Source organism: Histoplasma capsulatum, assembly GCF_000150115.1.
Source record: "Histoplasma capsulatum G186AR genomic scaffold supercont2.14, whole genome shotgun sequence".
NCBI lineage: Eukaryota > Fungi > Ascomycota > Eurotiomycetes > Onygenales > Ajellomycetaceae > Histoplasma > Histoplasma capsulatum.
The window spans coordinates 253993-278241 of NW_025544814.1; the positions used below are offsets into that span (position 1 = coordinate 253993).

Below are 24249 nucleotides of genomic sequence, written 5' to 3' on the forward strand. Positions count from 1 at the left end.
TATAATCTAGAGGAAAACAATTGCAAAAAAAAAAAAAAAAAGAAAGAAAGAAAGAAAGAATAGAAAATCTAATGCCCAGAACTCTTCTGAAAAAAACAAAACTCGCATTGAAGAATTGAAGAATTGAAGAATCGACCTTGCAAGCCTTCTGTAACTTACTCCCATTCTCTCTCCTTCCTCTAGCTGTAACAAAGCACCACCTAACTCCGAGCATATCAACCCATTCATGCCCAGTTGGAGTTCCCCGGCTCCATCAATTATACCTTGGAGCCTCGTTTCCGCCTGTACTGCGATTGAAATATCCACCAGACCTTCACTCTTCCCTTCTTTCCCAGTAAGAAGCGCATGCGCGCACTTTTGTAATGCAGGCACCCGGGACTCTTTCTTTGCGATTCCAAATGTCTTCTCCCATAGTTCCAATGAGGCTTCGGTGTCCACATCTCCTGGCTCCAGAAGACAGGAAATACTGACCAAATGCAAAATCTGCAGTGTGCTTCATTCCCTTTGGGTCCGAATAGTAGTTTGCGACGCAAGCATGCCACAGTGCGAAACGTGATAACTCCCGGCTTTTGGTTGGTCAATGTGGCTCCGTGGGAGTTTGAGCTCCGGCATTACTCGCCAATTTCCTTTCGTAGGTCTATGAGTAGACGTTTATTTGAGGGGTATATGAAATGTGACAACCACCTCTCAACCCCTTGGGCTGATATTGCATCCATATAACTGCTATCCGCGTGCTCTTGCGAAAGTACCACTTTTCCCAGCATCTTGTGCTGTTTCCTAGCGTCCACAGTTTGCATTATAATGGTGTATCCGCCAACGCAGTGTTGACAGCAGTCTACATGCTGCTATGTTGGGCTGGTAGGAGAAACACAGTTATAGCTCCTTCTTCGTATTTCAGCGACCAACGTGTGAAAGTTCTTCGTTGAGCTCTGATCGCGAGGAGATATTCGGTACGAATAGCACCAAAGTTGGGAAAGGGGGTTGATCCAGGCTTCCTACAGGAACTCGTTGGAGACGGTCATGGCACCGGCGAAAAGTTCCACTTCTGGAAATCAAGAATGCTGCTAGAGAGTTCTTGGGGCAGATATTATGGGGACCGTGATCGTGGTCACGAAGAGAAGAAATTCGATGCTCCGTAGGTAGCTGAAAACATATCCCTCAGGCGAGGAGAAACAGTTGCCAAAAACCAGGTATTTCATCATGTTTAATGATTGATAAATTTCATTCACCACCTACATCTTCTTCATCTAACCACAAAACAGATGAGAAATAAAATGAATGTCGCTTGAAGGAACTTTCACCCAATTCCTAACAGAGTGCATCGATTCAACTATCACGGGGTTAGCTCTTCTCTACTTACATTGCAGGCTTCAATCGACGCTACCGGTACTCTTCGGCTGCCTTCCTTCAAGCCAGCGTTGAGTTAAGAAAACGTCTCAAAAGTCATACCTTCGGTAAACTAATTTCTGGAGGGTAAACAAGCTATCCCTTGCGGCAGTCACGGTTTTTTTTTTTTTTTTTGGCAGCATTTTGTTTGATGTTAGGTTAACCTTAAAAACTAGCTTTTAAGGTTAAAGCCGCACCAATCATCCGCAAGACCTCTGCACACCCCCCTTCATGTCTACTACTAGTATGGAAGCTAGGATTATTTTCCTGTCATCTGCATGAAATAGGTTCTATCGTTGTCATGCCGAATAACGACAGTTCACGAAAGTCAGATGAGAAACCTGGTGTGAGTTTCGACCACCAATCCACAGCCTCTTATCTCCACATACCTACCAAGATAATTCTATATTAATGTCAGCCCCATTCCAGTCCTGCAAGCTACAGCCTGAAGGACATGTATCATGAACACATGTGCTGTTGGCTCGAGATTGAGGGTTCTGTGGAGATTGCCACCCTCATCCAATTCAAAAATTAGGAGTCAAATCTATCCGAACCTGCGAGTTGGATCCTCGGGCCTCACAAGGAGAGAAATAACCAAATAATCATGACCTACCTGGGCACCACTCGTAAACCCATGAACAACCATATGCTAGGGTGGGAACATAGAGTTCATAGAGCACATCATAGTTAGTTAAAGCTTAATATTAGCTAAATAACAGATCCCAGCGATACCACACTTGACTTAGAGGTGAATAATCAGCAGAGACTGGTAGTTTTGATGACCAAGCAGAAAAACGACCCAGAAATTCTTCCTAGACTCAAAACACCTCCTCCTAGAACCAGCAGGATCACGCATGATGGACAATAATATGGGGTTTTACCACTAATCCTTGCCGAGGTGGACAACCAAAATACACGCAAATCTTCACTTGGCAGTATTAGCTGCATCACGTCATCACGTGAATGTGACGCGCCTCCGATAATTATCGTGTCGCGACGACAGAAGCATCCTTCAAGTCATTCCGGTGAAGGCGGTTAGGATAGATGATACTTTTTCTTCTTTTAATTTCTCCCCCTTTACTGTATATGTGAGATTAACCGCAGATTATCCTTGTATTCCAGTTTAAAAGAAACATCTTAAACCGGAGAGCTTACCAGGCTCTCAGCTTAACCAGTGTCGCATATACCTTGGTTGAAATGGGAATAAAACGTAAGTTACCTTCCTCGATATTTTGCTATCTATCTTCCCCCCAACAAAAAGAAAGAAAGAAAGACCGGTACAATTACATGTCACGTACTGGGCAATGAAAATGTTCTAATATATGGGATTACGCTTCCAGATCTGTACCAAATAATACAGGAAAATGCTCCTGATGCAGTCAAAGCGGGTGAAATCAAAAATCATTTCGGCCGAAAGGTTGCAATTGTATGTACTTTGCCTCCTGTGCCTTGCTCAAAATTGCATAATCACCTGCATGAAGTGTTTCCGGGCTTGGCTGACCATTAATCTTACTTCCATTCGTTTAGGATGCGTATGTCATGCAGCAATTCGTTCCAGATCATGGATATACAACTAATATGTACACAGCTCCATGAGCATCTACAGTTTCCTTATTGCCGTTCGCTCAGACGGCCAACAACTTACGAGCGAAACCGGCGAGACAACTTCACATCTCATGGGCATGTTCTACCGTACTCTTCGCATCGTCGACAACGGCATTAAACCTGTTTATGTATTCGACGGTGCACCTCCAAAGCTCAAGTCTGGAGAACTGGCTAAACGATTCATGCGCAAGTCCGAGGCTGCAGAAGCGCATGAGGAAGCAAAGGAGGTTGGCACAGCAGAAGAGGTGGAAAAGTTCTCGAGACGAACGGTCAGGGTAACCCGCGAACATAATGAGGAATGCAAGAAGCTATTGAAACTGATGGGTGTGCCCTACATCGACGCGCCAACTGAGGCAGAGGCCCAATGTGCTGTACTTGCAAGGGCAGGGAAGGTTTACGCTGCGGCATCAGAGGATATGGATACATTGTGCTTTGACTCGCCAATCTTACTACGACATCTCACGTTCAGTGAACAACGCAAGGAACCAATTCTGGAAATACATCTAGATCGCGTTCTAGAGGGCTTAGATATGGATAGAAAGCAAGTAAGTTTGTTCCTAAAGACTTCTGATCTGTACTCTTTTGCTTTTGAGCTACTAACCCTTCACCCGTCCTAGTTTGTCGACCTCTGCATCCTTCTGGGTTGCGACTACCTCGATCCCATCCCTAAGGTCGGCCCTAACACTGCTTTAAAATTGATCCGTGACCACGGGTCCTTAGAACAGGTCGTCGAGGCCATCAAATCCGACCCGAAGAAGAAATACACCATCCCCGAAGACTGGCCATATAAGGAAGCTCGAGAACTCTTCTTCGACCCCGATGTTCGCAAAGCAGATCACCCGGATTGCGACTTTAAGTGGGAAGCGCCTGATGTCGAGGGATTGGTGAAATTCCTCGTTGAGGAGAAAGCATTCAGCGAGGATCGAGTACGAAACGCCGCGGCGCGTCTACAAAAGAACTTAAAAACAGCACAACAATCCCGGCTGGAGGGGTTTTTCAAGCCGATTGCGAAGACTGAACAGGAAAAAGCTGTTTTGAAGCGCAAGCATGAAGAAAAGCTGGAGTTACAGAAGAAGAAAAAGAAAGAGGATGCAAAGGCTAAAAAGGAGGCAAAGTCCAAACCCAGAGGAACTACGTGACTTTCATTAGCTTGGTTCCTTTCCCTCTTGTTTATTTCGCGTCTGCTGGAGTGTGTTATCATGATTATCTCATACCGGTGTCATCATTTTACAGCGAGGCGAGAAACCCAAAGACAATGGTTATGCAATATTATTGATCAATAAAATAATTCCTCTTACTGGATGAAACATCCGAGGCGACAATCTTTGCCACATCAACAACCTCGGCCAGTCTTGTTCATGTACCACTAGGCCAATTTAGTATGGGAAGGTACCTTGTTGTGTTTGCGGAGCACTAGCGAAACTTTGCCTACGAGTCTACCGGCGTCCAATGCCATCATCCAACTGCTCCGTTTGAACATTCTATGAGCACATTTGTGGCCCCTTCGGGCTGTCTTGATTGCCTAAATCACCGACCGTACGTGCCTGCCTTTCCCCAATGTCCTGGACATAATCAACCCAGACATATCAGGATTTCAATATGGACATGTATGTAGCTAGCCATCCAGCTACCTACTATATGGTCTACAATTATATTAGCCCTTCGTGGCTGCCAGGGAGCCCGATTAGCTCTTTTATCTATCTTTGTCATTAACCAACCGCAAAAACAGTCAATCAAGAATGATTTCTCCCCAGCAAATGGTCAGCTGCGATAGTAATGGTGCTGCCCACACAACACACAAAGAAGCTCTGGAAATGCGGCGTCGGGGAAACTACACATTCGTTCTGAATAGCGCAAGGGCTTTCGAAACACCGGGACACATATTATTGTTTATTTCTCTACTGCCCTCTCTGAAGTAGTTACTACTTCAGCCTCTTGCACAATGTCACGGAAAATATATTATCAGAATTCCACCACATTGTCGAACTGCCCAAATTTGACTTGCTCACCTTTCTATTCGGTAATGCCCTTCCTCAACAACCCCCAAACCAAGGATTTTATACTTAGTGCGTGTACCCTAACTTCCATAAAGAATCCGAATACTGTCCAACACCAGACGAGACCCCCCTCCATATTAATGCAAATTATCCCTCCCAAATAATCACCAAGAAAGATCTCCACGATCTAACAGAGCGCACCGCCTACGGCCTACGAACTAATTACGGAATTGGGGCGAAGGGGCCAAATAAGGACGTGGTAACTGTCATTAGCCATGGCCAACCTTTCGTTCCTGTTGCTTTCTATGGCACCCTTGCTGCTGGCGGAGTATACTCCGGGGCCAGCCCGTCGTCGACAGTTGCAGAATTGTCTCGACAGATTGCAATCGCCAATAGCCGTTTAATAATTTGCGGCAAAGAAATGAAAGAGATCGCCTTGAAAGCTGCCAAGCAGTGTAATCTGCCCCCAGAACGAGTGTTGATGTTGGAGTCGTATCCATCCTTCAAGCTCTCTTCTCTCGAAGGTAATATCAATATAATTTCAAATGGAAAATTGACGTGGCAACGGATTACGGATGCCGAAGCTTTGGAGAAGAGCATTATCGTGATCCTATGGTCATCCGGTACAACTGGGCTTCCCAAAGGTAAAATATCTATCACCAGCCCAATGAGATGTAAGTTAAATTACTGATCGATCAAAATAAGGTGTCATGCTTTCTCATACGAACTTGGTTTCGGAAACCTACGTAGTCAGTCTCTCCGGGAAAGCCTGGGTAGCCAGGGAAATAGCAGCAGGCAGAGAAGTTCCTCCATCTCGCACCCTTGCACATCTGCCCATCAGCCATATAGCGGGCATATTCGGGTATCTCGTCGTTCCTTTTTCTGTCGGCGGCCTTGTCGTATGGATGGGCAAATACGAGTGGAAAAATATGCTTAGATTTGTGAAACAATATCAGATCACATCATTCTACACGATCCCTTCCATTTATCTACAAATCGCCAAATCCCCTGATGTCACTGATCATTTCAAGTACGTTGTTAACGCAACCACCGGAGCAGCACCTATGGATAGTAACCTGCAGACGGCTGCGAGCAAAAAACTTGGAGGAGGTGGCAGGCAAGTTGTAATCGGCCAAACCTGGGGCCTGAGCGAGACTACCGGCGCGGTCACAATGATGCCGAGAGGAGTGCATGATTACACTGGATGCATTGGATATATTTTACCCAATGTCGAACTACGGTATTTACCCCACATATTTCATATCTGAATGCCCAGAATTATGTTTAGATCTAATCATCTCTCAATTTCAGCATGGTGGATAGCTCCTTTAATGACGTCGAACCCGGGCAACCAGGCGAGTTCTTGGTTAGAGGACCAATGGTAACACAAGGATATTACAACAATCCTCAAGCCACGGAAAATGCTTTCCACGATGGTTGGTTCTGCACTGGGGATATCGGTATTCAAAGGAATGGAAAATTTTACATCGTCGACAGGAAGAAGGTAGTTATGGTTATTCGTCAACACCTTCACTTCCTTCTTACTAATCCTCTAAACCTCTAACTAAGCCAAATCTAACCTGGCAACCCTCCCCCTCTAGGAGCTCCTGAAATACAAAGGCCAGCAGATTGCTCCCGCAGAAATTGAGGGTGTCCTCATTAGCCACCCAGACATTAAGGATGCTGCTGTCTGTGGTGTTCCCAGTCCAGAAGATCCAGCCTCCGACTTGCCTCGCGCATATGTCGTGGCCGACACCACTCGTGTGAATGAACAGACGGTTAAGAGCTTCGTCAAAGATCGGCTATCGCCATTCAAGCAGTTGCGCGGGGGCGTGGTGTTTGTAAATGAGATACCTAAAAATGCGGTTGGAAAACTATTACGGAGAGAGTTGAAGGAGCGGGCGAAAAAGGAGATGGGGATGGACAGGAAACATGTTGTTAGTCAGAAGCTGTGATTTGGAGGTTTTGCGGATATCCATTGGTTGTTTGAGCCATTGATCGATATTAATAGAATTTTAGCAATTATATAGAGCTCTGGATTCAATTTCAATCCCTATACTTGGAAATCCATACGTACGTACTGTACATGGACATGGACATGGACATGTACTAGCTAAATAGTTTCTATTTTGTTTGTTTTTTGGCGTCCTGGATTGTGACTTCAAAGCAATAATTAACAAGCTGGTGAGTTTAGTCAATCAACAATATGAAAATCTCTCGAAGCCGCTGATTCAGATTCCAGAGAACTAGAAATAAAATGCCCAGCTGGCACGGAGGGGAGAAGGTCCTGGAGAGGTTATATATGAAATTTATCAAGTCTTCTTTATAACACCTGTATGGATTTGCCAATAACCAACATCTGACACAGGTTGTATACAATGTCTACAGCAGCATCGCAAGTGTGACGAGAACCGTCCCCGTTGTAGTAGATGTTCCCGTCGTAATGTCGACTGTGGGTACAAGAGGAACATTCGATGGATCAATGGCGGAGACCTCAACATTCTCCTAACAAAGAATGCTAGGATGTGTTGTTGCCAACGACGCCAGTATACCCATATCACACATGGCGTCTTCCGAACCCACTTCCGGCTTATTTGTAGTCGAGGATGCATATGCTCCGTATTCTGCGGATCTCACAAATAAAGGGTCATTTTTAAGTGCAACAACAAAACAAGGGCACAGTGAGTGCTCACACTACGAGGAAAGGAGATTGCAGGCCGAAATATTCATATCACAGGGGCAGGATCACGTTGCGACAGATCAGACTCCTACGGCTGATGGGACGTCAGAGCCAAATGAAGAACTACCCATAGATGAGGAATTGGTTCGTATCAGCGATGCCTCAGTACAGATGAGTGCCAACCGTCCATGGTCCACAGTTCTGAACAGCCGTGATCCACGCAGACTAACACCATACTCTTTCATATATGACAACAGACCCCCCGGCAAAAAGGACTCAAGCAGCAATCCCCTCTTCATCACATCCAGGATCAAATTATCACGGTCCAGAATTTTCTGTACAGTGAGAGCACCGGCGCACTCCATCGAATGGCCCTGGAACGTACCATTCTACACATAACTTTGTCGAAGATGATGAGAATCCCATGGCGGTTGCAGAGTTCACGGAGGCCGGGGGGATGATTTCGTTGCTGGTACGATACCAAGTGTTGCACCCACCACAAGCTCGGCAATGACTACGGCCACAGTCTTGGGACCAAGCGTGTTAATTATAGCCTTGAATTCAGCCATTAGACGGTCTTCGTATTCACTCTCTGTCACGCCTACGCCATCAACATCATGAGACAGCGGCTGACATGATGGAACACGGAGCTCAGGATGGGTGCGAAGGGTTCTCTCCTGGTAGTGTTGTTTCCCGCAGCCAAGGCGCCGAAGGTGCTTCCGTGATACGAGTCGTTTTGTAGATGTGACATTGCCGGGCGATCTTCAAGATTGAATCAACTGCTTCGGAACCGGAGCATAAAAAGGTAACCCTTTGAGAATGCGTCGTTGCTCTTGTTGATAACTCTTTGGCATGATCTGACGTGAAAAAGGATGCGTGTGCAAATGCCAGATTCCTTGCTTGTGCGATCACGGCCTCGATTGCTTCTTTATTTCCATGTCCGATGCTTGATACTGCCGCGCGCAGCAACCGTCAAGGATTTTATCTCCTCTATCGGTGTATAAATAGACACCCTCACCTCTTATGGCTGTCGTGTACAACTTCTCTAAAGACCTGTGGAAAATGGCAGACTGGTACAGTGTAGCAATATCAATAACGATTCAAGGGTAACTACCAAGGTCTAATGTATACTCGAAGGAAATGTCAACTCAACGTAAATGAAGATATTCTGACCCATTCCCCTAAACAATGTTCCCGCAATCCCACTTTCTTATCCTCCTTCCTCCTCCAGAATAAACTGACGTGTACTAAAAGCCAATGGATCTCATTATCTCAAGATTCTGACCATGACCTTGGATCTATGCTCTGTATTCGGCCTGGAGCGAGTAAAACTTCCAATTCGGGTACAGTCAACGCTAGCACTCAGCCCGTGTCGCACCACCCGATATACATGAAAATATTATCCATTATTGCCGCGACGACAATGCAAACCTGTTATCCAGTTCCCAACTCTTCACAATGGCGGTGGCAGTCGAAACGAAACATACTTGTCTTCCTGGAACATTTTTGTGTGAATGGCGGCGTTGGTTCGGACCAACATCGTTAATTTGGCGTATTTGAAAATTCTGTCATTTCTTGGTAGTTAAAAACAATGTGCTTGTGCATCATTAGAATCAAATCTCATCATCTTCTGTCACAATTTCTATACAAATATGGTATGCTTTGATAGTGATTTATTATCCTGTCTGCTCTGTTGAATGAAGTTGTGCTGATTTTCAAATTTAGCAATATATACATTGATGACTGCTTCACCTGAAAGAAGCCTGCACTAAGGTGCCAGCGCTAAATTGAAGCAGGCAATTGCCCTAAAATATGACATCGCCGAATGTGGCGCCGTCAGCATCATATCAGGTAGACTGGCCGCTGGGACCATGAATTTCACATTTGGTTTGGTTTGGTTTGGTCCCAGTTCATTTCTTGGCATGATTTTAGTGGGACCAGATTCAGAATGGGAGTGTAAAGTGACTAGAATTATCAAAACATGAGTGAAATGGGACTAATAAATCTTGATATTCCATGTAAAGTGACTGACTATCAAAAACAAGAACATGATCTAGGACTGATCATGATTTTGACTCAAGTTTGGTCCCATTCTGATGATTATATAATACATCAATCTGATGATATGATTGGTGGAGATATTACCCCTATCTTGCTTAGTGCTCAATGCCCTGATGGCTCGCTATTAGATCCCCTATCTACCACTGCCAACCTACCTACCACTGCTAATCTATGCCGCTGCCAACCTACCTATCGCTGCTAATCTATCGCTGCTGCCAACCTACCTACCGCTGCCAACCTACCTATCGCTGCCAACCTACCTACCACTGCTAATCTATCGCTGCTAATCTATCACTGCTAATCTATCGCTGCCAACCTACCTACTGCTGCCAACCTACCTATCACTGCCAACCTACCTACCACTGCTAATCTATCTATTGCTGCTAATCTATTGCTGCTAATCTATCTATTGCTGCTAATCTATTGCTGCTAATCTATCTATTGCTGCTAATCTATTGCTGCTAATCTATCACTGCTAATCTACCTACCACTGCTAATCTATTGCTGCTAATCTATTGCTGCTAATCTATCACTGCCAACCTACCTACCACTGCCAACCTACCACCGCTGCAAATCTATCACTGCTGTCAATCTATATAGGGTAAATCATGGTCCCATTTGTTTACAAAATGGGACCAAATGGAACCAGAATCACTAATTTATTAGTAAAACATGATCTGGGACTAGATTTATAATATAAACAGTGTAAAGTGACTAATTTACTAAATACTATATGGGACTAGGACTAAGATATCTAATAATGGGACTGAGGAAAAATTTGGTCCCAGTCCCATGCATGGTCACACGGCCAGTCTAGCATTGCTAGATATCATCTTCAATATATATCATCACTGTGATAAGATAGCACTATAATCACTAGATTATCCATAGTGAAAAGCCAACATAACCATTTGTTAAATGGTTGTGCTTATAGTGATATATATACCCATGGGTGTGGTGGTGTGGCCCGGCCCACAGTGGGCGTGGCCGCCAGCCGCAGCATAGTGGGGAACCACATCACTAGATATCATCGCTAGATATTATCGCTAGATATCATCATTGGCATCACTAAATACCATCGCTAGATACCATCGCTAGATATAGATATCATCGCGAGATATCATCATGAATATCATCACTAAATATAATAAGCTAGAACTATAATAGATTATTCATAGCAAAAAGTCAACATAATCATTTGTTGAATCATTGTGCTCATAGTGATATATATATATATATATATATATATACATATACATTCTGGCCCACAGTGGATGCGGCCACTGAACCCATTATCTATACACTGCAACCACCAGCCCATAGTGTGGAAACTACAGTATATATATATATATACTGGCAGTGATATCTCGCGATGATATCTATATCTTGTGATAATATCTCACAATGATATCTAGCAATGATATCTAGCGATGGTATCTAGCGATGGTATTTAGCGATGCTAATGATGATATCTAGCAATGATATCTAGCGATGACATCTAGCGATGATATCTAGTAATGATATCTAGTGATAATATCTACAATGACATAAATTCACTGTTTTAAAATGTGTTTATAGTATTCAAGGTGCATTGCTTTCTAGTATAAATTTCTATCAATGAGTGTCTGTAAGTGGAATTAAGTAATTACAGTGGAAAACATCAAAAAAACCCATTTGACACATTTGTCACTATAGGCTGCCGTGTTGAGCCACACTTTATTAGCTTGTTCATAAAATATTAATAATATTTTCTACACTAACTGGCGAAGATCTTCACGAAAAGCAGCTATAGATATTAACATTAAATAGTTAGTATGATTGGCCGCCCGGGAGGGGGAGGGAGGGGGAGGGGGAGGGAGGGTTTCAAACCCCACTGTAGTAGACATCTACAAACAATCATCTCGAGTGAAAACCCAAGGAATCAATGGCAAGATACCGTAGGCTTAGATCTTCTGAGCTCTTTTGAATATCAATAAAATTTTTGCGTCACCAAACAGAATACCCACCCATACACCCACAATGCCTTCCAGCGCCGATCTTCGCGTCTCCAACCTCTTCTCCTTCAATAGCCATGTCGCTCTAGTCACTGGGGGAGCCTCTGGGCTCGGCGAGATGGCTGCGCAGGGCCTGGTACAGAATGGCGCTCGGGTCATCATTGCGAGCCGCAAGGAAGAGGAGCTGAAGAAATGCACTGATCAATTAAACAAACTCGGCCCAGGAACATGCGAATACATCGTTGCTGATTTGAAGGATAAGGCCGGCTGCGATCATCTTGCTGCGGAAGTGAAAAAGAGAATAGACAGGCTGACAGTTTTGGTTAACAATTCCGGCGCTACTTGGTGAGTGATCTCAGAAGAAAAAGTCTGGAGGAGCGGAAGGCTCGATATTATATGGTATGGTTTTGCTAAGTAGTGACCGCAATACAAACAACAGGGGTGCGCCGTTGGAAGACTTTCCAGAGGTTGGTTGGGATAAGGCTATGTCATTGAATGTTAAGGCTATTTTCTACTGTAGGTTGAGCCCCAAACTCAGGCTGTCAAATACTCCCAATTGCCCTGCTAACTATGTTAATAACAGTAACTGTTGGGTAAGCTATGGCTGTTACAAGGATGTCCTCCATATTTCTTACGATATTGACTAGACATGGACCAATACAGAGTCCTACCACTTCTCCAGAAAGCCGCTTCGCCCGATATGCCATCTCGCGTGATTAACATCGCATCCATTTGGGGGATATCAACTCTTGACCCTACAACAACGGATGAGGGAGGGCTATCCCCGCCAGGAACCGGAACGTTTAGTTGTATGTTGTTAACCTAACTCATTCCTGTGATCTAAGCTCGGAAACGCATTCAAAATTTCGTCCTAACATCAAAACCCCTCCTCTTTTCAATGCAGATGGTCCCTCGAAGGCGGCTTGTATCCATCTTTCCCGCCAACAGTCTTCAAAATTCGCTCCGATGAACATCATGGTGAACTGCGTGTGCCCGTAAGCAACGAAAGAACTTCATGTCTCCAATTTTCTGAACGCACACCACAAAAGCCCTTCCAACCGTATATGCAAGCAAGGTCCATAAAGCTTACCAAATGTTTTGCTCTATAGCGGTGTCTTCCCCTCCCGCATGTCAAATTTCGGCATCGAGAAATATCTCGATACCCTCCTTGATGCACAACCGACCGGCCGCATTGGCAAGCCCGAGGACTTTGCCGCTCTGATTCTGTTCCTTTGCAGTTACGGCGCATCGCATTTGACCGGGAACGTGATTGAACTTGACGGAGGTAGCAGCCGGAGTGGATGGAAGGGCGGATCCGAGCATATGAAGCTGTAGGGCAACTGCGTAGATAAATTCGTCATGTTTAATGAGAATACACCATATTAATGAGGTCTTTCTGACCGGTCTTCTTCTTTCCTTTTCTTTTCTTTTTTGTTTTCTTTTGTTGGGGGAGGCCCTCTTCCATATCTAGACTTAGAAATGCATTGGATATTTAGGATGTTGCAAACACATCTCCATATTGTAAAATCATATCGAGTAACTTAAGGCCCTGCTTCTCAGACTCTCACAAAACACAAAATTCCATATTCATACCCTTGCATCCCTTTAGAGTCTATATATGTATCACAAATGATTAACAAATGAGAATTCCAGGACTCCGTTCGTCAGCGGCCTCCAATTTGAATATTAATCGTTAGCTGCCTTCATAATATCTCTTAGTTTATGACAACATTGAAAACAACACCAGCTTGTCCCTCTTGGGATTGTTGGTTTATCACTTTGAAGATAATTGTTTAACCTACAGCATCATGGCCATATTATATCCACCGCAAACGACGTGCAAGAAAGCTACCACCTCCAATTACCCCAGTAACTCCCGTGAACACAATAAGCATCCCATAACTACTCCCATAACCATAACCCGCTTCGCCTTGCCAAGGCGTGTTCTGAAGAAGGGCTTCGCTCAAAGGACCGGAGACAATATTACCAATTCCCCTGCCTGCTGATAGGCAGGCTAAAACCATGGTTGAATCGGTGGAACCCTTTTTCTCAACAATGTCGCGCATGATCCCTGGCCAGGTGCTTGTATACGATCCGGCGAAGAGCCCGTAAGCGGCGGCGAAAACGAGAAGGGGCGCCAGCGACAAAGAGAATCCCCAAAGGAGGAATACCGCTAGACTTGATCCAATCGTGGAAAGCAAAATGCACGTGGTAACGTCCCATGTGTCAATAACAGCCCCCATCGATACACACCCAATCACAGATGCGATATTCAAAAGGATAACTGCCAACGCTTCCATGCTCCCTCGTGCGCCTATAGAGCGGGCATAACTTGGAAGGTAAATGGATGGTAAAAAGAAACCCAGGGCCTCAATAATATTGCATATCTCGAACAGAGCAAAGGTCGAACTGAACACGAAATGGAGGCTCATTGGAGGTGATCTGGGACGCTGGGAGGCTGGCACACGAGGTTTGACGAAGTAGACCAGCGGGGCTGTTAGGACAAAGAGGGCAACCGCAAATGCTCGGAGGGCAACCCGGAAACCAAAACGATCAAGCAAACGTTCCATCACAAATGGAAGGATGACGCCGCCCAATCCTGTCCCCGCCCACATGACACAGAAAGCAAGGCCTTTGCGTTTATCGAACCAGTCCTCCATCAGAAGGATGCAGGGCGAATATGCAATGCTCCCACCGAGCGCATAGAATACACCCTGGGTAACAATCAGATGCGTAACATTCGTGGCGAAGGAACTGAGGGCCATGGCAAGGCACATCATCAGGACGCCAATGCCACAACCAGTCCGCTGGTACTTAGGCCAACGTCTGAATAGGGCGAAAACAATCGGCAGGTCAAGGTACATAATTCCCTAGGGGAAGACGAATCAGTCGATCGAGTTACATAAAATGTCGCTGGCGGCGATCTCCTCGGGAACGCTTTAAAAAATAAAAAAGGGCTTCAAAAATTGAGCAATGTAACATCTCTCTCACCATCGCACAAGTCCCGATTACGGCAATGTTCCCAGAGTGCTTGAACATATCAAGTGAGCTGTAGTGAGCTTGAAACACTCCATATGTGAAAGCAAATCCCCAAACCAGAGCCTCCATGAAAAAGCAGGCCGCAAGAAACAGCCAAGCATCCTTTCCACGGTCAATTGGCGCGAGTTGCGTTGGCTGGTTGCCTTGCCATTGGCAAGCCCCCGCATGAGTTCCCACATCCTTTTCTTCGAGGTGTGCCGATGTATCTCTTTTATTTGACAATGCCACCATGATAAGAGTACGATATCGCAAATCCTGAGAAATGGAAATTTGAATATCCGCGAATCAGGTTTGAACTGGCGTACGAGGTGGCAATCGCGGGGAAAGCTCCAGGAAAAAAGCATAGAATTCTGAATCAGTTATAGATATGAAGGATGTTCCGGGCGGTTCAAAAAATGAAGCCAGGTAAAAGCCGTGGCGGTTGATTTCGCATTCATCGCGGCTCCCTCATATTTTTTGCTTCTAGCTTTGCTCTAAGTAAAATCGGGTGGGGTTGTCAAAGGGCGCGCAAGACCTTGGTCAACCAAAGGGCGAGACCCAGAAAATTCGTAACGGGTTAGCGGAAACTATCCAAACTGCTTTTGACTGAGCGACGCTGATCACATTCAGCTGTAAGCTCATTGCCGGAACCTGGGACACAGATGATAGTCCCCATTACGAGACCAGGCGCGTTTACGTAGTGTCAAGACCAATGGAATGTGTGCGTTCTGTGAGGGCATTAGCAGAATTTTGCGAGGTTGAAAGTGGGAAGTTGAACTCGCGTAAATGTTGAGCCGCGCTAATCGCGCTAATTCTTTGACACAACCTCGAAGGCTGGACGAGCTACTGCGTACACCCATTATTCATGACGATAATATACTATTGTACATTTTATTCAAGCTAAAGAGACCCGGCAGACAAATCTGCGATGTCTTAGATCTCCCTACGCATCATTACGCGAGGCCAAAGTCGCACGGCTCACTGAGTATTCAGTCGTTCTTGTTATATAGCCGTCACTCCCATCTGCAGGCAAGATCTGCTTTTGGTCTTCATCCATGCTTCCAGTGTTGGTTGGCGATGATCGGCTAACATCTTTCATAGCATATGCTGTCCTCTCCTCGGCGTCATCATCTCCAAAGCCATAGGCTAGTGAGGTCTGGCGTCTTCCGCGAGAGCTTTGGTCCCCGTACCTCTTTCTTCCAGAATATGCTCCGTTTCCATATGAACGTGTATTAGATGGTGTCGAGAGGCCACTCATGACACCGAACTTCCTCAGTACTCTCTCGAACGTTGATTTCAGAGGCGGTAGTGATGCGGCGAAAAGACCAGCATTAAACTCGGCTCTACAGCAAGGTTAGAGAATCGCCTTAAAATACGGAATGTAGGATACCACTCACTTCACCCAGATTGTCAAATTCACGGCTGCATATGTCGGATCCTTAGTGTTTAGAATTGCGGGCAACTCGGTAGCTTTTGCTATTGCACATGCAGAGGCCCTACGCAGATGTGAGTTCAAGGCCTCCACCACAATTGGTAAACAATGGATGAAATGCCTCACGCCAAACCGATAACAAAAACGCCTCGTAGCGCCCATTTATTGTATCGGGAAACCCTAACTTGGGACAGGTATACGAGGGGCCCAATCGAGAAAGCAACGTCTGTGACAATATTGCCAGCTTTACATTATCAGCAACAGCACAGATAGATGATCTCGAGTATATATACTCACTGGTCTGGAGATATGACATGACAAGAGAGACCTTTCGAGGCCAGCAAGTCCCAGCGAGTGTTGGGTCCTTATTCCATGTTTTCTCTAATGGCTTGCAACCCGCAAAAGTGGTAGGAATAACAGTCAAGTTAACGATTAGGCTGATCGCAATGCACGCAATAACGCAAAAGTTGAAAACCCTGCTCAGATCGAGCCGAAGCAGCGAACTGCCAATTCCAACTTTCAAAAATGCCATCGCAAGGCCATTGCATAATATCGCAAAAGTTGAAAATTTCATGCACTGAACCACATCGGCAATATCGAGTGTCAAGAACGGTTTCCCACTCCCATACTTAACACCAGCAATCGTTAGGCCTTGACCCGCCAGACCTGCAAGCTGATCACCATGTCAGTTCACATTTCTCCGATGGACAGGATTGTAAATATCATACCATTGCAAGAAATAAGAAAAAGTCATCCCATCCGAATGCTCTGGCGGCGGCATATCGAGCCCAGAATCGAGCGACAACAAATAGGGTTCCAAAAATAGTCAAAAAACATGACACTCCCATCAACTCGGGCCCACGGTCTGGTTTTGAGGTTACGCTTGGATCCATCCTTCAAAGCAAAAGTTGAATTTTTCAGTATCATCGAAGGTCGATTTCTCACATGAGTCCAAAGTCTAAGTTCTCTTGACGGGCAGATCAGAAGATCAGTGGCGATCCGTGAGGATATCTCGGATCGTTGAGCTTGAAAAGAATTAGAATTGCTAGCGGGCGAATCGCACATAGTTAAGTGTCTGGTTTCCTCAATCGAACTTAAAGAAAAATAATAGCCTGCGCTTTGCAAGTGGGAAATCGCCCATCCCTCATCGTGAACTCCACCAAACTAATGGCCTCGCTGCTTGGCCACAGGAGGGAGAAAATAATGCCAGGATTGATGCAAGCATTTCTTGGACCATACCTCCAATTACGCTAACGTTGGAGGTAAATACAACCCTTACAAGAAGTCGACCCCGTCAAGCTCCCAATCCTTGCCATACTAAGTTATCAACATGTATGGACCTCCTTTTGCGCAGACAGGTTGGCATTTTGGGGTTTGGGAGTTGAGGTGTCCCGATTTTGCGGTTCTGTGGGCACTGCACCCCTCGGATTCAATCACTTTGATCTCTACAAAAAGGCTTAACAATCACCCAGAATGCTCCAACTCTGCCAACAAATCATATCTCACACACTTCACACGTAACGAAGTGGCAACGAGGTGTGGAATGAAGGGAAATCCAATTACAATAAGCACTGGAAACCAGCGGACCAATCGAGATGTTGTCAATCCAAAGTCTAGCATAACCTCAGAGGAACAACATCACTTTCTTTAGTGCTGCTTATTCGGAGTCAAGCTTCACGCACAAGAACAGAACATTAGTTTCACCAACCGACAGCATGCCAGGCTCAATGCTCTCGGTGTGCGCCACCCAGCGAGTCGGAGCGAAGGTTTGTTTGTTCTTCAAGAAAGGAGTCAGAGTCGTCTTTTGAAATCTTTGTTCAGAACCCCGGATATGTCCACAGTTTTAGCCCAACTCCCAGTCCGCTAGCAAGGGCATGGTGCAGCTATCCCAAGAAGTGCCGAACGGTGTCCATGAAAATGAAACAAGATTTTGCTCAACGGGACGCTCATACATTTAAAACAGTGGGGGTCGTAAAATTGCCCAAACCGACATCCAACCAGAAGTCGCTCAAGTCTCCGTGTGCAAGTCATACTTTTTGTCATCTACACGAGGTCGAGGGATAATTTCGATTCCACGCATGTCATGGTCCACAAGTCACCACGAGGTTCCGGACATCATGAGTAGATCGACTTGGCTTGCACTCAGGGCAATAGCGATATACCTCGATGTTTATTTCTCAAGCAGCAGTAGCCATTCCCTTGCGTCATCCAAGTAAACATCTCGCTCCTGATACCAAGGTGTTCATCAAACAATCATATCAAAACATCCTGTTATGTTCTCCTGTGGATGCAAGCATGGGTCGAACAATCAGCCACAGACCATCCCTGTGCCGACCCTGAGATGCCGAACCAATCATGTTTCCGCCAAGCACTTCGGCTTGTTTTCTGAACTTAGCGATCGTCGTTTGTATGATGAACTTTTGTAAAGGGATCACCAAGTGGAGAACAGGTAACCTTGGAAATAATCCTTCTCGTGCTTTTTAGCTTCTTCGATGCGAAGCTGAAAAAGCAAAGTTTTCACAGATTCATGTCCAAGAGAATCAAATTTTTCCTTTTACAGTTAGATCTACGATAAACTGATACCTTGGCTTCCCCTCCTCAGATCTCGCCCCTTTTTGCTCGGTTCGCCGGTTACATACTAACCTCGACGAAATCCCCAATTCATAGAGAGCTAACCAATAGGCGAGGAACAACCATGGGATCTATTCAGCCAGATGAGCTTGTCTCTCTCGTCCACGCGTGAGTCCCAAGGTCCTCCTACGATGTAACCCATATCAACTTTTGGAAATATCTTGGATCAAACTTCCCGGCCGGACGAGCATCCCGTCCGCTTACCGAAAGCTTCGTGATCGCTTTCGAAGCTTGAAAGAGAATCATTGCGTTTCTTCCGTGCATGGCGAGCACGCCACCGAATTTCTGTTCAGTTTCCATTGGTTCCAGATAACGCGACGCTAATTTGATGGTGTTGATTTTTGCATGGACATACATGCATTTCAAGCCCAATGCTTCCCACACCACTTGCACTTTTATTTGATTTTCTCCCGCCTTGGCAGAATGCGTTCTCGTATATTGTTTCTATCTTCAATGCACGGTTGCGCATTCAAAACATATAATCTTGGACCGAGATGGTTTGCAGGTTATTGTTTTTCTCTCTCGTGCCCCACTTAAGTACAGATGTACACAGTTCCAAACTCACAATACCTCCCCTGAACCTGAGGAGCTAAACATGCAAGGTTCAAATCCATTGATTTGTGTTTGCAGAATAATACGAACTTCATTATTTTAGCTTGGATCGTCCCAGCTGTGTGGAGAGTTACATGTCTTGGGTTACATGGAACTCACTGGCTAGCTGCTCAAAACGAACTGAGTGAGGAATTGCTCGAAGGGGAAAAGGCGCTTCGAGCAAGCAAAAGGCCCAACGGCGTACCGAAGGATTCAAAATCCTCATCCCTCATAACGCATCCACAACCCGTCCGTTCAAGGGAATCTCACTACTGGAGGCGCTGCGGCCGTCAGCCACCCATTCCATTGAGCTTATCAATCGGGTGGAACTCACATCGGGTCCAGAGCAACGGAAAGGATTTCCGAGTGGCGGCATCCTCGGTAAGATGTGAAGGGGGTTTTCGAAACATTACCTTCATGACAGAGTTCTCCGGCCATGACCGCCAGGCTCTAGCTTCCTTAAATTGTACACGGAGCTACGAATCTGTCTTTCTCGTGAGCAAATCAAAATACAAGTAACTACCAGATTCTAAAATAGTATCATATGTAAGAGGGCAAAAACACCCTTTTACATTGGGAACGTTACGGCTTGCCATTCGATCTCTTCAAAAACGGAGATCAGAATAAAGGGGACCTAAACTAAGTGAACATTCGGCATTCACAACAGCTAAATTGGCAATGATTGCACAGCGTTTGGATTTGAAAAGTGCCAGGGATCAGCAACGATCCCTCTAGGAAATCGACTCCACGTTCAATCAATATTCAATCTTCAAATTATAGAAAAACATTCGAAATACAAACTTCAACGGCCCCAGCTGAGTATATTGTCAGGTAACAATTATTGTGAATGTTACGATTGAATAATTTCATTGATATCCATGAAAGGGCTTCTAACAACTGCTCCGGAAGAACTACATGGATTTGCTTCGACTCCAGGAATTGAAAAAGTTTCAGGTACCCCGCACTGAACTCTCCGAGGGTCCGGTATTAGCTAAAGAACAAGAAAGGATATTAAATGATGCACAAAAATATTCACTCATCAAGCGGGAGTGTAAATCTGAGACAAACTGGGCTGCCACATAGCCACAGATAAACCCCTGAGAAGCACAGCACACTTCTGCGCAGTATATGCATTCGCTCTGCGATATCTGATCACGCTGGTCAATGGGTGTAGAATTCTACGTCCTGATGTTTTTTTGTAGGCCCTGTCCTCCGGCTGCTCCCTGGCTTAGTGGAACTAGTCAACACAATAGCAGCGAACCGGGGTGAATTGCCTCCCTCTTCAAAAAGTTCCGCGCACGTTTCTATGGCTCTGGCAGATTCCAAACAAACAGCTGAGCTCTCTCGGCGAACGAGGCCTTCTGCCCTCACTGCCGAGCGGTGGACGCAGGGGCCCTTGGACTTTCCCTGCCTTTCTTCCTCCCCGGTGGATTGTGGATACCATTAGGCTTCCCAGAGCGCCCGATTGACCGGGAATGGCGGTAACCTGGGAATTTTTTGCCCAGAGGGAGAAGTCAACAAGCAAAAATCTGTCCTCTGGTTCGTTAAATCGGATGGCTTCTTCGCTTGCCACATGGCGCTTGTACCTCAACTAAAATTCCCCATCCTCATTTCCCACGTGTTAGTCAAGTTAGCGTGTAAACCCCAGCAATGATGGGTGAACAGTGAACTCTGTCGAAAAGTAAGAAAGAAGCAGCGGCGAAAACTCCTGTCAGTCGCTCATTATTTTCTTGATAAGAATAGAGTTGAATTCCCGTTGATCCTGTAATTGTTTATGTTGATCAACTCAGTCTCTCATTAATTTTTTATTTAGTTAACTTCTATCAATTCTAATTTTTTCCTTCTTTTTTTATCTTTTTTCCGTTTGAATGGTCTAAAACCATGTTACTCTCGTTTCTTCCCTCTGGGAGTAGAGCTCGCACCCTTTGCTGCGCTCTCATCCTCTTCGCATCGTTCGCCACCTCATCGGTGTTGGTCCGTGACAGTGACAAGCAGTCACTACGTGACCCCAATGAGTTTGACTACATCATTGTAGGAGGTGGTTTGACAGGCCTCGTTGCCGCGCATCGGCTGTCGGAGAATCTGTTTGGTTCGTTGAGTTCTTTTCTTCTGCCCGTTACCTTCTTTTTGCAATTGAAATGTGTGCGAATGAGAAACAATGCTTCGTGTCAACATGATATGATGTAAATATCAGCGAAGCTGACTTGCGTTCCATGTAGCATCTGTGCTGGTCCTCGAATATGGCATTATTGACCGAAGCAACAAGACCTTAATCCCCTACCTGGCGACCTCTCTAAATATCCCAGCCATGTTTGATATCAGAACTGCTCCAGAGCCCGGCCTTGGAGGTAACACCTATGCAGTCAGGGCCGGGTCCGTTGCCGGTGGTGGATCGACGGTCAATGGTATGTAGATATTCAGGTTGGAGCCAATCGTACAAACTGTGCTTTTTTTCATAAATAAACTTACGCTTTATTAGGAATGGCTTATGACAGAGCATCGGCTGCCGATTATGACTCCTGGGAAGCGCTTGGGAACCGCGGCTGGGGTTGGAAAGGCATGTTTCCGTATTTCAGAAAGAGTGCAGATTTCACGCCCCCGAAAAAGGCAGTTGTCAAGAAATATGGATACACATATGACGAGTCCGCTTACGGTCGCTTCGGCCCTTTGCAAGTTACCTTCCCTGACTGGCAGGTTCCTGACCAGTATAAGATGGCGGATGCCTTCACAGAGCTTGGTGTTGCCCACCTCAGAGAACACGCCATGGGCAATGCTGTTGGTCAATTCTGGGCTCCTGCCACCATTGATGCGAAAACCATGACTAGATCCTCGTCATTGACAGCTTATTATGACAAAGCCAGTTGGCGCCCAAACCTCAAGATGCTTACTGAACACAAGGTCACCCAACTGACCTTTAAAGGAGCCTCCACAACAGTTTCAGGCGTGAAAGCTATCAACAGAAAGACGAACAAAGAAGTGACCTTCCGCGCGAGAAAGGAAGTCATCTTAGCTGCTGGTTCTCTTCACACTCCTCAGATCCTCCAACTGAGCGGCATTGGGCCTAAGTGTGTTGTAGAAGCTGCAGGAATCAAGTCCAGAGTCGACTTGCCGGGAGTTGGAAGCAACCTGCAAGATCATCCTGTCGCATACTTGAACTGGAAGGTTACTAACAGTTTCCCGGAGCCAAATATCATGACGACAAACGAGACTTTCGCTGCGGAGGCGCTAGCGGAATATCAGGCCCACAGAACTGGTCCATACACCAAGGCCCAGTCCAACACGATTGCATTCCTCTCTTTACCCATGGTCACCAATAACACTGAGGATATGATTAGTAGCCTGAAGCAACAAGTAGCATCCAAATACCTCCCTGGCGTGTATTCTCGCGAGCTCATTGCTGGCTACGAAGCTCAACGGGCCATCTTAGCTAAGCAGCTTGGAGAAGGTTCCGTCTCTGCCCTCGAGTTTCCGTTTGGGGGTTCCGGAATGGTACCTAACTCGGTACAAAAGCCTCTAAGCCGTGGGACCGTACATCTCAACCCCGACGACCCTCATGGCGAACCGATCGTTACGTAAGTTTAACAATTTGAAAAAGAGCAGGGGGAGAGTCACCATCTTGGATTATGACATTGACTGTAGTTTCAACCAGATACAACGCCTTCACGAACCCTTTCGATCGCGCTCAGATCGCCTCCTTCATTGCATTCACCCGCCGCTACTTCAAAACAAATGCCCTCGCTGATATGCAGCCCCAGGAAGTCTCACCAGGCGAAGATGCCCAAACTGAGGATGAGATCATCGCGAAGCTTGCTGCGGGAGGCCCACTCTCACTCTCTCCGTCGTTTGCGCATCCCAGCAGCAGTTGCCCTATGATGCCCAAGAATAAGGGCGGATGTGTCGGTGCTGACCTGCGGGTGCACGGAACGAGGAAGCTGAGTATCATCGACGCTTCCATCCTTCCAATCATTCCTAGTGCGCATCTGCAAGCGACTATGTATGCCGTTGCTGAAAAAGCTTCGGACATTATCAAGGGGAGAAGTTTATGGCCGTGGTGATGATGATGACCGCCTCTCGCGCACCAGGATGTGGAGGTATTCTGCGAGTTTGTTCGGGCATGTATATATTCCGTAATTTCAGACATTGCTCTTTTCAGTCAGAAAAAAATACCAAATCAATCAATCAACATCGCTCTGTATCTCGCGGCTTGTTCCTCCTGTTCTGAGCTTGTCAGAGGTTACCTCAGAAAACCTTACAAGATTTCGCATCTAGTACTCCTGTCACTTCATATTTATGGGGCAGGAGCTGGCAGGGGTAAAGCAAATTTCTTGCCGTCGACTGGGTCAGCATCGGCAAAAAAATAAGGGAGGTAGCTGGCATTCCCTCGAAATGCTCTCTGAAGAGTCCAGAAACGACCACCTGATCATCACCCATACTCCCATCCGAGACAGAATTCTGCCGATATATTCAGTTTCTTCAGTAGTATAGCCCAAATTACTACAGGTAGCTGATGGATATGGGAAGATCGTGGGCAGTCGTCGCAATATATTAAGGAGCAATCTCTCCACCATATCGTCCTCCAGCTAGGCTCCCTAGCATCTCCGTTTTTGACAAGCTTGGATCCCAAGATATGCAGCACAGATACCCAACATAATCCACCAAGAAAATCGCGATGCACGGGCCAGGGAAAAGAATGGGAAACCCGACCCACGATCTCCCCCGACGAGTTGCAAAACTCATTCTTGGCTCCAAACGCCGAGAAGCCTTGCTCTCCGCGGTAGATTATATGGACTGAATACGAATGAGCTGTGGTCCAAAACGGAGCAAACAGGCTTTTCCGCAGAAGGACAAGTAGTG

At 45.8% G+C, this 24249-nt stretch overlaps 9 protein-coding genes across 9 annotated transcripts; 5 read left to right on the forward strand and 4 right to left on the reverse strand.

Annotated features, from left to right (window-relative positions):
* Positions 1 to 2974: 2974 nt before the first annotated feature.
* HCBG_07735 (DNA-repair protein rad2) lies at positions 2975 to 4292 on the forward strand (the record flags this gene model as incomplete). The annotated part of the gene is made up of 2 exons (XM_045434784.1): positions 2975 to 3536; positions 3609 to 4292. The coding sequence occupies 2 exons, from the start codon at positions 2979 to 2981 to the stop codon at positions 4128 to 4130; spliced, it is 1080 nt and encodes a 359-aa protein (XP_045284090.1).
* A 722-nt stretch (positions 4293 to 5014) lies between these two features.
* Positions 5015 to 6943, forward strand: HCBG_07736 (4-coumarate-CoA ligase; the record flags this gene model as incomplete). The annotated part of the gene is made up of 5 exons (XM_045434785.1): positions 5015 to 5057; positions 5084 to 5632; positions 5694 to 6228; positions 6300 to 6492; positions 6590 to 6943. 5 exons carry the CDS (start codon positions 5015 to 5017, stop codon positions 6941 to 6943), a joined length of 1674 nt encoding a protein of 557 aa, XP_045284091.1.
* Positions 6944 to 7245: 302 nt separating this feature from the next.
* HCBG_07737 (uncharacterized protein) lies at positions 7246 to 7497 on the forward strand (the record flags this gene model as incomplete). The annotated part of the gene is made up of 2 exons (XM_045434786.1): positions 7246 to 7283; positions 7377 to 7497. 2 exons carry the CDS (start codon positions 7246 to 7248, stop codon positions 7495 to 7497), a joined length of 159 nt encoding a protein of 52 aa, XP_045284092.1.
* Positions 7498 to 7748: 251 nt separating this feature from the next.
* Positions 7749 to 9172, reverse strand: HCBG_07738 (aminotransferase class-III; the record flags this gene model as incomplete). The annotated part of the gene is made up of 5 exons (XM_045434787.1): positions 7749 to 8057; positions 8166 to 8430; positions 8623 to 8738; positions 8954 to 8984; positions 9156 to 9172. The coding sequence occupies 5 exons, from the start codon at positions 9170 to 9172 to the stop codon at positions 7749 to 7751; spliced, it is 738 nt and encodes a 245-aa protein (XP_045284093.1).
* A 2576-nt stretch (positions 9173 to 11748) lies between these two features.
* HCBG_07739 (beta-ketoacyl reductase) lies at positions 11749 to 13058 on the forward strand (the record flags this gene model as incomplete). Its single annotated transcript, XM_045434788.1, has 6 exons — positions 11749 to 12068; positions 12163 to 12239; positions 12307 to 12316; positions 12387 to 12532; positions 12628 to 12718; positions 12833 to 13058. 6 exons carry the CDS (start codon positions 11749 to 11751, stop codon positions 13056 to 13058), a joined length of 870 nt encoding a protein of 289 aa, XP_045284094.1.
* A 383-nt stretch (positions 13059 to 13441) lies between these two features.
* On the reverse strand, positions 13442 to 15111 carry HCBG_07740 (uncharacterized protein; the record flags this gene model as incomplete). The annotated part of the gene is made up of 2 exons (XM_045434789.1): positions 13442 to 14593; positions 14715 to 15111. 2 exons carry the CDS (start codon positions 14991 to 14993, stop codon positions 13541 to 13543), a joined length of 1332 nt encoding a protein of 443 aa, XP_045284095.1.
* Positions 15112 to 15684: 573 nt separating this feature from the next.
* On the reverse strand, positions 15685 to 17066 carry HCBG_07741 (uncharacterized protein; the record flags this gene model as incomplete). Its single annotated transcript, XM_045434790.1, has 5 exons — positions 15685 to 16084; positions 16139 to 16237; positions 16300 to 16417; positions 16471 to 16846; positions 16902 to 17066. 5 exons carry the CDS (start codon positions 17064 to 17066, stop codon positions 15685 to 15687), a joined length of 1158 nt encoding a protein of 385 aa, XP_045284096.1.
* Positions 17067 to 18604: 1538 nt separating this feature from the next.
* On the reverse strand, positions 18605 to 19833 carry HCBG_07742 (uncharacterized protein; the record flags this gene model as incomplete). Its single annotated transcript, XM_045434791.1, has 4 exons — positions 18605 to 18673; positions 19009 to 19234; positions 19370 to 19393; positions 19730 to 19833. 4 exons carry the CDS (start codon positions 19831 to 19833, stop codon positions 18605 to 18607), a joined length of 423 nt encoding a protein of 140 aa, XP_045284097.1.
* Positions 19834 to 21276: 1443 nt separating this feature from the next.
* HCBG_07743 (choline dehydrogenase) lies at positions 21277 to 23450 on the forward strand (the record flags this gene model as incomplete). The annotated part of the gene is made up of 3 exons (XM_045434792.1): positions 21277 to 21484; positions 21875 to 22967; positions 23045 to 23450. The coding sequence occupies 3 exons, from the start codon at positions 21277 to 21279 to the stop codon at positions 23448 to 23450; spliced, it is 1707 nt and encodes a 568-aa protein (XP_045284098.1).
* Positions 23451 to 24249: the final 799 nt, after the last annotated feature.